This window comes from Dendrobates tinctorius, unplaced genomic scaffold, assembly GCF_039654945.1.
Source record: "Dendrobates tinctorius isolate UK_male_01 unplaced genomic scaffold, ASM3965494v1 ptg000011l, whole genome shotgun sequence".
NCBI lineage: Eukaryota > Metazoa > Chordata > Amphibia > Anura > Dendrobatidae > Dendrobates > Dendrobates tinctorius.
Window position 1 is genome coordinate 25,293,168 of NW_027361679.1, and position 12,143 is coordinate 25,305,310.

The following is a 12,143-nucleotide window of genomic DNA, read 5'->3' on the forward strand; positions in this document are numbered from 1 at the left end:
AGTCGGCTCTTAAAGTCGTGGGAACAACACGCGTCGACGTTCTGCCTCCTTCCACTCATCTAGGACCATCGTCTTAATGTGTTCACTTACAGGGAACACAGTCTGTCTCCGAGCCACCAGTCCCACAAACATCAGGTCCTGTCTGGATTGCGGCTTAGGAACTTCTTCGATCTGCATAGTGTTCCTTGCCGCCTGGACGAGCTCGTCAGTCTGAACAGGCACTTCCTGTCCTGGTCCTGTCTGTCGGCCGGGATCTCTCCCTCTTCCACAGGATCCGAGTCACGGAAGTCTGACCCCTCGATAGAGCTTGCTTCAGAGATTGGCTCTGCCTCCCACCTCGGCCGTTTGCGGCTTGGCCCCGGACTGGGGGACTGCTGCAGTGCGAGGCTGGATCTGGAGGCCTGGACTTCCTCCCGAATCAGGGATCGCATCTCCGCTAGGAGGGATGACTGCTCGTCTCTTCCGACCCTTGATGTGCAGGGTCCACAGAGGGTTTTGACATGGGCATCTGACCGACTTAGATGTGGCTTTGGCCAGGTCCTTATTCACTGTCGGGGGGGGGCTGCTGGGGTTCCCTTCTCCTATTGATGTAAGATAGGCACAGTCAGGTCAGTCGTTCTGGGCTGCGGGGATGGCTGAGGGGAGGGCGGACTGCGCCAGGCGCACTTACCCCTCCATCTGACGGGGCCTCTGGGTCCATTACCGCTGAACCTGCCGGGTAGCTGAGCTGCTGGAACGCGCGCTGTTTCAAATCCGGTGCGTCATGTCACCGGCAGTGACGCGCGTCTTTTCGCGATAGCCCAGGAGTCGCCCCGGCCACTTCCGCTTCCTGCCCGGACGCTAGGCCTCGCCTGCGCCTCTGAGGGCGCTCTGTCTGTGGCGCCGGCACCACCAGCCGCCTGTGGGGGACCGGCTTCCGACAGCCACAGCGGCCACTGACTGGAGCTGAGAGCCTCCCACCGGGAGGAGCGGCTCCCTCCAGGAGCGTCGTCCTGCTCCTGGCCTTTGGGGCAGAGGGACTCCCCACCGGAGAGTTTCGGCCCCGGGCTTCCTTGACAGGGGGAAGGATTGGACTGGCCGCACACGATCCCCCTGAGCCCTCCCGTAAGTTCCTGAGCAATCCTCTCGCGTGTCCCTCCATGCAGGGACAGGAAAGACACTGAGGGAAAGGGGGTGGGATGGGATTTTTTAACCTCTTGTGTACTTTCCTGTCCCTGTAAGGAGGAGGAGGACGTCCTCCATGGTGCTGTCAGGTGGACGTCCTGGAAACCCTTGTTTGTCAGGTAAAATGATCTTCTGGTCTGAGCAAAAATATTATAATTCTTAGCAGCACATCATGTGGTGTAGACAGGACTTGCGCTGCCATGAGCAATGGCAGCATATGCACACAAAGCGATGCATGACAGATCATGGTGAGCATCGTTTACAGCGGTCTGCCCGTGTAAACAAGTAGCTGATCAGTGGTGGGTTCACACTGCTGATTGGCTAATGTAAATGGATATTGACTAGTTTGTTGCATGCAGGATTTCTACAAGACTGATATATAAACATGCAGAATGACACACAATGGGGGCCAAATTCTCGCCAGTTGACTTTTTTCTTCATTTATTTGTAGATCTAGTGTTCAAAATGCTGTAACATACACATACTGTCAAACTGATTGTCAACATAGCATGGTTATTTTATTTTAGACCTTATACTCTACCTTGTTCATCATTCAATCCAAGTTGGCCCGAACTGTTCTTTCCCCAGCCAAACACAGCCCCAGACAGAGACAAGGCAAAACTGTGATAGCCCCCTGCTGTGACCTGAGCTAGCGGTATCCCCTCCAAGGATTTCACACGTTGTGGACTGGACTGTTGGGTAATTCCTTGACCAAGACCTAGTTGTCCTTGGGAATTCTGCCCCCAGGTAAAGAACTGCCCATCTGAAATAGAAAAGTGAATGTACGTTGGTTGGTCAGATTGTTAAAGCGCGTTCAAAACTCATGGAAAAGAGAACAGTTCCCCAACAGATCTGAGCGCAATGTTCTTACTTAGACCTATTTAGACTACGGCCACCTTAATGGACATCTCCACTGCAGACCAGCCAAATGACTTTGGGGCACCAAGGAAGGGTCAGTGTCTGATCTTACCCGCTTTACATAGAAATGTATACCCCCAGAGGTCTTTCCTGACTGCCGAAGTGAATAATAAAGTAACTTGGCACTCAACTGAATAATCCTTTGCAAATTAGATTTTATAATTTATTGCAGTCCTGGAAACGTTTCGGCACAAAAAAAGCTGAGGCACAAAAGGAAAAAAAACATGTATGCTCAGCAATAAAAAAGCCTCTACGAAGCCCTGTAATTAAGTAGAAAAGGGACTCTGCATCATATGGACCCATTTACCTCCTGGACTATACAGCACTAGTTTCAAACAGATTAAGCGTCCATGATACCTCCAAGGAGATTTATACATTTCTCTAGGTATGGTTATATATTCCTTTTTGCAAGGTATAAAATCTGACTATTTCCACTCATTTTTACTCATCCTTGTAAGATAAAAATAAATTTTTGCACAATTTTTTTTTTTTCATTCTGTTTTTTATTTTTCATTTCCCAGGCATTTAAATCAGTATATCCACTCTTATAATAATAGGAGATACCATTTAGATCAACATGACATTCTGAAGTAGGTATGACCACAACATTCACCTACTGATATCACCATCAGTAGATATTTCACCACCATAACCATTCACCTGATTCACCATAGATCTCCATAGGAATCCTTACTTGGGTACCGGATTAGTATTTCGCGATAGCAGTCGGGTATGTCCCCTCTCTCTTCTATTTCAATTTTATTTTTCCTTTTCACCTGGTTCTCCTCTCTCAATATTGTGATATATATTTCTCTGTATACAATGCGGATACCACTATATGATTATATCACCTGTGATTTACATCAAGATTAATCAATATGTTTGTACAACATTGTATATTATTTTTATGAGGACCCATTATGATTTTCTTCTGTATATATTTTGTACCTTTATATAGCAGACTGAGGAAGGCCGATAATAGGCCAAAACGTTTCCAGGACTGCAATAAATTATAAAATCTAATTTGCAAAGGATTATTCAGTTGAGTGCCAAGTTACTTTATTATTCACTTTGGTCTGGGTAACCTACTTGCGCACCCTGCGGTAGTGCCACGCTATATTTGACACAGTTTTTTCCTGACTGCCGCACATGGTGGAGTCTCTGCTCTATCACCCCCTCCCCCATGTCTCCGCATCAAATGACTCAATAGGTAGATATCTTTGAAAATGTGTGTTTTAGGTTTAAATCATCATGACCGGTTGGTGACAGTAGGGAATCCTTTACAAATATTTTTCAGCATCACAACGCTAGCATCTCAGAAAATTGCCATAGAATACCAACAGGGTGAAAAGAAACCAAAACTTTAATATTTAATTGAATAATTGAGTTGGAGAATGAACTTGGCAAAATCCTACCATCTGAAAGTGCCAAGCAGTGCTGGCTTCCACATGAGATCTGCAGGATCTTCTGCTGATTAAATTTTTTTATTAACCTAGGAAAAAAAAAAAAAAAAATACACAAAAGCGTAAGTATGGGTCTACTACATATCAAACATCTGAAAAGCTCTCTCAAGATCTTGGCGTCATCAGGTCAGCCAAAGGTTTTCAGATCTTGCACGTGAGTGATGCTGATCCCAGCGTTTGGCAGCAACGGTGCCAAGTCAGTCCCCTTTCACAAAAATGGTGGTAAAGAAGGGGGATGGCTGAGCATTCAACCAGCTGCCTTAAAACTGCCTTGGTCTTTCGAGGACAGAACAGAAAGTGAAGCCGAAACGGGCAAGAACCAGATGGAGCGACTACTAAAAAAATAGGGGCACTTACTATGGAATGTGATTGTATTACCTGATTGAACTAGATTATAAGGTTATAAAACTTACTATTTAAACTCAATGAATATTAAGGGGAAGTCCAGTTGGATGGGAGAATGAATCATTTCTATATACAGGGTGTGCCATTTATATGGATACACCAAAATAAAATGGGAATGGTTGGCGATGCCAACTTGTTGTTTGTGGCACATTACTATATGGGAGGGGGAAACTTTTCAAAGATGGGTGGTGACCATGGCGGCCATTTTGGATCCAACTTTATTTTTTCCAATGGGAAGAGGTTCATGTGACATCAAACTTATTGAGAATTTCACAAGAAAAACAATGGTGTGCTTGGTTTTAACGTAACTTTATTCTTTCATGAGTTATTTACAAGTTTCGCTTTGTTTACAGCCATTGACATGTCGCAGAGGTTAACACGTGAGGAGCGGAAAGAAATTGTATTGATGTCTGGTGAACGTGTGGTAATAGCAGGTACGCAGGATGCAGTGACGAGATGCGAGACAGAAATTACTTTAAACGTTAACTTTTAGAGATAAATGCCGTTAGTGCTATTGTTACGCATCTAACAGAATAACAGTAGTTGTCCTCGCAGGGAGCCAATACACGTAAACAAGGATTGGGAGAACACGACTAATCCAGCAAAGACCGGTCACTATAGGGCCGCGGAATGGCCGACTACGGGTCCTTAGTCACTATGTATCACTAATCCGTCCTGATGTCCCTTGGCATTCTGTTCTACCGTGTGTCTGCGCCGCAGCCACTGGGCCCAGCCTCTGAAGATCTGGCTTAATCTTCGGGCGTCCCGATGCCCAGGAGGAGTAGGGGCACAACAGGCCCGTGGAGAGTTCTTTGGCGGGATGTCCCCCAGTGGAGGCAGCGGGATACCGCCTGGGAGTGGGAGAGGGGAGGCCGCAACTCCCTGACAGGGACTGGCAGCGGCGGTGATAAGTGGCAGTTGATAGGCCACAGGCGCAGTGAGGCCGCACTGGAGGATCCGCAGCGGGCACAGGCCCAGTCTCTACCGCGGACTGGAGCAGGGCGGTGGCAGCTGCGGGCGGCAAAGGAGGAGACACCGCCGTGGTCAGGAGTGAAGCGGCGGTGGCTGCGGGCAGCAGCGAGGAGGCCGCAGCCGCGAGCTGGAGTGAGGCAGCAGTCTTCTTTTGTCGGTAAGCTTGGCGCCGTCTCCCTGCGGTCCACCGAGAGTCTCCCTCCTGTCGCTGTCCTCCTCTCTTGGAGCTGCTCGTGGCTCTCTGGCCCTCCCCAAGTCTCCACCTCCTTCTCTCTCTCGTTCTGCTGACTCACAGTGTCTGGCCCTCTCCGCCCCTCTTCTCTGGACTCCTCCCCCAACTGCCTTGTCAGTCTCAGCAGTCCATCCCCTAGCTATGCTCCCAGGAAACAGATACCCCAGGAACCTGGAAGACGGTCCGCTCGGTTCCGGCCCGGGTTCTCGGCGGAGGCCTCTCCTCCTACAAACGCAGTACCAGGGTCATTGCAGCGGATTTCAATGCAAGACACCCTACGCAAGAAAAACGGTCACCACTGCCGTTTTATTTAGGTGTACCCATATAAATGGCCCACCCTGTACATGAAGTTGGAAGAACACTTTCATTAAGTGATATAATACAGTTACTCTCACATACAGTATCTTCCAATTATAGAGCTCTGGTGATGCTCTCACCCGTCCGCTAGCCGTCAGGTGTTCTGTACTGTTTGTTCACATTTCACAACCATGATTCATCTGGCAAGCACTCTAACGCCTTGTTTAGTGACAGATTCTGATTATAGTGATCTCCACAATGGGACTTAGCCAGAGAAAGGCATTAGAGGCCATGATGACACATTATACATAAGACACAGCAGGTAAGATTAATAGGGTTATTCTGGTTGAACAAATCATCACCAGTGTGGTGTGTGCCCAACTACTTGGAACCCACGGATCACCAAAACAAGAGTCCCATGTTGTCTCCTCTAGCAGCAATACCTGGGCCAGAAATTAAGTGGAAATCTGGAAGGACATGTTTCCTACAGCACTGCAAGCTTAGTGAGAGGTGTTGCGAAAAAACTCTGCCTTGTTACGCACCGATTAGATAAATTAAATGACAACCTCTACATAAGCTGTAATGGATTAATACGAATGAGAATCAGCTATAACCAAGAAACAGCAACAGTGTAAATAAACGTAAGGATTGCTGCGTTCTCCGGTTATCAGCGCTATGATCCTCATAGATAACATGTCCCGCACATCATACAGTCTACTCCGTGTGGACAAATTCATTTTTTCAATACATTCGTATGATAGCCTTGAAATAATTCTTATAGACTTGAACTGAAAAAAAGTGACATTTGGTCAGAGGACCAGATGGATGCCAATAACAGGAGAACGTAGAGATCGATAAGTATATTAACATCAATACTTTGAACATAACAAAAAAATTAAAACTTCATCGAAGTGATACTTTAAAAGAGAATCTGCCAGTAAGAGCAATCCCCCACTCCCAAAACCGCATATATGGGCATGTAGGCATTTGAAATCCAGTGAGAGCTTCATATTTTTATTTGTTGCTGCATTCCTGTCATTACCTCTTTCATTCATACACAAATGAGGCATTAAGTGCTCTGAGCGTGGCAGAGCACTTCCAGCCTTTTGCGGTTATCCCCCCCCAGAGCACTTAGTGCCTCATTTTCAGATGAAAGAAAAACACTAATAGCTCAAAAAAGCAGCAACAAATAAAATATATAAATTCATTAATGGATTTAAAGGGAACCGGTCAGTTTTTTCATGTATGAACAAAAACCACCATGTTCATCAGGGCCTGTGCTACATTTCACAAAGTTATATTTCTTGACTCCCCTGTATACTCCTCAAAAACTTTTTGAATTACTCAGCGCAGTTTGCAAATTTGGACGGTCCTGTCCAAACAACATGCCGACTCACGTGCAGTCATGTTTTATGCTCTGCCCGCAGTAGAGCCGAGCAAAGTGCACCTGCGCGAGAAGGCAATGGTCCTGTGCAGGTGTGAGATTTCATTTGGCTATGGGGATGTCACAGGAAGCATCATCCACATAAATCAAAGCTGGAAGACGGCGATCACCAGCAAAGAGAAGAAGCAGATTCCGTAGCAAATTCAGGGCTATGGAGTTGGAGCCCATTTTGGTGGAGTCAGTGTCATGGAAATTGAGGAGTTGGAATCGGAGGTTTGTCTTACCGATTCCACAACCCAGGTATGAGGAAGTTGGAGTCAGAGGTTTGGCTTACCGACTCCACAGCCCGGGTAGCAATGACCCTCATCGGATCGGACTGTCTGGATTTGCATACAGTATAAAGAGATACAAGGTGTGCACTCAGCATTAGATAAAGAGGGGTGCAGGGTAAACTGGGGAAAACAAACTGAGTCAAATAGCAGGAAAGAAGCCACACTCGCATTGATAATTTTTTAAATTGTTGCTTGTATTTATTTATTCGAAGTACAGTATTTCACCAAAGTGCTGGGTAGAAGAATATAGATTGAATAGTTACGTTCCGACCCAGGTCTGTTCCAAACATTGCTGGGGGTAAAGTGAAAACATACAGAATTAATGTGCTATACACTATATACAATGAATTGGGAGATATTATTTATATATATATATATATATATATATATATATATATATATATATATATATATATATAATAACCAAATCAAAGACAGCAAGCAACTGCAAAGGGTAAGCAGTAGTGATGAGCGAACGAGCTCGGATAAGGTGCTATCAGAGCATGCTCGTGTGCTAACCGAGTGCCTTCGGTGTGCTTGAATAATATGCTTGAGTCCTGGCACCTGTTGTCCGACAGCTGCAACACATGGAGGGATAACCTAACAGGCAATGATTTCACCTGCACAGAGCAGACCACAGGGGCATTTGATGATATACACCCCAAAATTAATCAGAAAATGCCCCCGTGGTCTGCTCTGTGTAAGGGAAACTACTGAACAAATCAGGGACATGAAAGCCAGCCACAAACCTACCAACAGATGCAACAGGGTTTGTCTACCCCTTCCCCATCACTTCACAGCTGCAAACCGTTCGATATCCCAACTTAGATTTCAAGTGTTGGAACATGTCCCCAGACCCAGACAGGGAGGCAACCATATAAAATTTAAAGAGAGGGAATCCTACTGGATACACACCCTACAAAACACTGGCACCTAAAGGTTTGAATAGGGAACTAGATTTACTGGTTCAATGATTAATATACGGTCATTTTATTCTGCTATGTTGGTATAGGTATACTACGTTAGACTGAAGGTTTCATGTCCACAGAGCTCTTTTTCAGAAATTAAAGTTGATTTCTTATATATGTGTTTAATGTATCATCCATTTATGTATGTAGTAATGGAATGTTTTTGTATAAGCTTGACTTATTACCTGATAGTTACAGTAATTATGTGCACAATACTTCCCTCCTAACCATATGATTACCCTTCCAGACTCCCCCCACATCCCTTCCCTGGTAAGGGCACCAGCACCCCCTCAGTCAGTTTTTCTCCTTTAACCCCTTCACTACCAAGGGTGGTTTGCACGTTAACTCCCGGGCCAATTTTTACAATTCTGACCACTGTCCCTTTATGAGGTAATAACTCTGGAACGCTTCCATGGATCCCGGTGATTCTGACATTGTTTTCTCGTGACATATTGTACTTCATGTTAGTGGTAAAATTTCATTCAAATAACGTGTTTATTTGTGAAAAAAACAGAAATTTGGTGAAAATTTTGAAAATTTCACAATTTTCCAACTTTGAATTTTTATGCCCTTAAATCACAGAGATACAGCACACAAAAAACTTAATAAGTAACATTTCCCACATGTTTACTTTACATCAGCACCATTTTGGAACCAAAATTTTTTTTTGGTAGGAAGCTATAAGGGTTAAAAGTTGACCAGCAATTTCTCATTTTTACAACACCATTTTATTTTTACGGACATCACATCACATTTGAAGCCACCTTGAGGGGTCTATATGATAGAAAATACCCAAAAGTGACACCATTCTAAAAACTGCACCCCTTAAGGTGCTCAAAACCACATTCAAGAAGTTTATTAACCCTTCTGGTGCTTCACAGGAATTTTTTGAATATTTAAAAAAAAAAAAAATGAACATTTAACTTTTTGTCACAAAAAAAATACTTCAGGTTCAATTTTTTTTATTTTATCAAGGGTAAAAGGAGAAATTGGATTGCAAAAGTTATTGTGCAATTTGTCCTGAGTACGCTGATACCTGATATGTGGGGGGAACCACTGTTTCAGTGCGTGGCAGAGCTCAGAAGGGAAAGAGCGCCGTTTGACTTTTTCAATGCAAAATTGTCTGGAATTCAGATCGGACGCCATGTCACGTTTGGAGAGCCCCTGATGTACCTAAACAGTGGAAACCCCCCACAAGTGACCCCATTTTGGAAACTAGACCCCCCCAAGGAACTTATCTAGATATGTGGTGAGAACTTTGAACCCACAAGGGCTTCACAGAAGTTTTATAACGTACAGCCGTACAATTAAAAAATCATATTTTTTCCACAAAAATGATCTTTTCACCCCCAATTTTTTTTTCCCAAAGGTAACAGGACCCTAAAAGTTATTGTGCAATTTGTCCTGAGTACGCTGATACCCCATATGTGGGTGTAAACGACTATTTGGGCGCATGGCAGAGCTTGGAAGGGAAGCAGCGCCATTTGACTTTTTTGGCTGGAATTGAGCTCAGACACATGTCGCGTTTAGAAAGCCACTGATGCAACAAAACAGTGGAAACCCCCCACAAATGACACCATTTTGGAAACTAGATCCCCCAAGGAACTTATCTAGATGTGTGGTGAGAACTTTGAACCCTCAAGGGCTTCACAGAAGTTTATAATGCCTGGGCGTGAAAATAAAAAAATCGTATTTTTTCCACAAACATGATCTTTTAGTCCCCAATTTTTTTATTTTCCCAAGGATACCAGGAGAAATTGGAACCCAAAACTTGTTGTCCAATTTGTCCTGAGTACGCCGATACCTCATATGTGGGAGAAAACTACTGTATGGGCACACGTCAGGGCTCGGAAGGGAAGTAGTGACGTTTTGGAATGCAGACTTTGATGGAATGGTCTGCGGGTGTCATGTGCGTTTGGAGAGCCTCTGATGTGCCTAAACTATTGAAACTCCCCACAAGTGACCCAACTTTGGAAACTAGACCCCCCCACGGAACTTATCTAGATTTGTGGTGAGCACTTTGAACTCTCACGTGCTTCACAGAAGTTTATAACGCCTGTGCGTGAAAATAAAAAAATCATTTTTTTCCACAAAAATGATATTTTTGCCTCCAATTTTTTATTTTCCTAAAGGGTAACAGGAGAAATTGGACCCAAAAAGTTGTTTTGCAATTTGTCCTGAGTAGGCTGATACCCCATATGTGGGGGTAAAACACTGTTTGGGCGCATGGCAGAGGTTGGAAGGGAAGGAGCACCATTTGTCTTTTCAACGCAGAATTGGCTGGAATTGAGATCAGATGCCATGTTGCGTTTGAGAGCACCTGATGTGCCCAAACAGTGGAAACCCCCAATTCTAACTCCAACCCTAACCCCAACACACCCCTAACCCTATTCTCAGCCCTAACCCTAACGGGGAAATGGAAATAAATACATTTTTTTAATTTTATTATTTTTCCCTAACAAAGGGGGTGATAACGGGGGGTTTGATTTAGGCCTGTTTCACACATCTGTTTGACACCATCAGACAAAATCTGACGATTTGCAAAAAAAAAACAGATCCGCCATTTATCTTGGCGGATCCGTTTTTTCCCCCATTGACTTTCATTATCGGTGGATTTTGACTGAGGATCGTCCGTTGCATCCGTATTTCTGCGGATCCGCCAAAATTTTGTCGTCCACTGAGATCACCGAACGGACAATGCAACTTTTTTTGGTGTCCGGATCCATATTTTTCTCTTTTCCTACATGTTTAACCCTAAATCCAATGTGGTGGCTGCTGGATCTCTCTCTCTCTCTCTTTACCGCTACATGCCCGCTCATGATCCCCCCCCCCCCCGAGATGCCCGTTCGTTCACACTACACGATCCCGCGAGATGCCAGTTCACGCTCCACGATCCCGCGAAATGCCCTCTCTTCCGGATACCGCTACATCGCCGGTATTTTTTTTTTTTTGGTTTTCAGGTGCGGTTCCTTTAAAATTACCGTATCGGCGGATCCCAGCGCACCAACGGTCCGGTGGCTCCCATTGGTGTTTCGTGGGCCACGGATCCGTTTTCCGCCATTTTGGCGGATTTCGACTGACCTGAAAAACTGAAGTGTGAAAGAGGCCTTACTATTTATGGCGGTTTTTATATTTGGCAGCTGTCACTCGCTAAAAGACGCTTTTTTATTGTAAAAATAGTTTTTGCATCACCACGTATTGAGAGCTATAATTTTTCTATATTTTGACCCACTGAGTCATGTGAGGTCTTATTTTTTGCGGGACGAGTTAATGTTTTTATTGGTATCATTTTTGGGTACGTGACATCTTTTGATCGCTTTTTATTCCGATTTTTGGGACGCAGAACGAACAAAAACCAGCGTTTCATGAATTTCTTTTGGGGGGTGCGTTTACATCGTTGCGCATGCGGTAAAATTGATAAAGCGGTTTTATTCTTTGGGTCAGTACGGTTACAGAGATACCTTATTTATGTCTTTTCTTATGTTTTGGCGCTTTTATGCAATGAAAACAATTTTATATAAAAAATAATTATTTTTGCATCGCTTTATTCTGCGAGCTATAACTTTTATTTTTTCGTTGATGACGCTGTGTGGCGGCGCATTTTTTGCAGGACAAGATGACGTTTTCAGCGGTACCATGGATATTTATATGCGTCTTTTTGATCGCGCGTTATTGCACTTTTTGTTCGGCGGTATGATAATAAATCATTATATTTTGCTTCACTTTTTATTTTTATTTTTTAAGGGGTTCGCTAAAGGGGTTAAATAATGGGACAGTTAGGGCGGGTCGTTACGGATGCGGCGATACCAAATATGTGTACTTTTATTGTTTTGTTTTTTTTATTACCAAAAAATGAATTAGGGAATATTTTTTTTTTTTTAATTTATTTAGCGATTTTTTAAAAATTATTGCTACACTTTTTTTTTAACTTTATTACATTGTCCCAGGTGGGACATCACTGTCCTGTGACAGATCGCTGTGCCAGATCAGCAATCTGTCACAGGCAGT

At 44.1% G+C, this 12,143-nt stretch overlaps 1 protein-coding gene across 2 annotated transcripts in view; it reads right to left on the reverse strand.

The window, feature by feature from the left end:
- The window catches only part of HERC3 (HECT and RLD domain containing E3 ubiquitin protein ligase 3), a 123,347-nt gene that overhangs the window by 76,589 nt on the left and 34,615 nt on the right, over positions 1-12,143 (reverse strand). For both annotated transcript variants that reach the window (XM_073590293.1, XM_073590300.1), the window contains exons 4-5: positions 3,498-3,574; positions 1,706-1,927 (exon numbers count right to left, since the gene is read on the reverse strand). In XM_073590293.1, the coding sequence (XP_073446394.1) occupies positions 1,706-1,927; positions 3,498-3,574 (299 nt within the window). The remainder of the gene's footprint in view (positions 1-1,705; positions 1,928-3,497; positions 3,575-12,143) is intronic.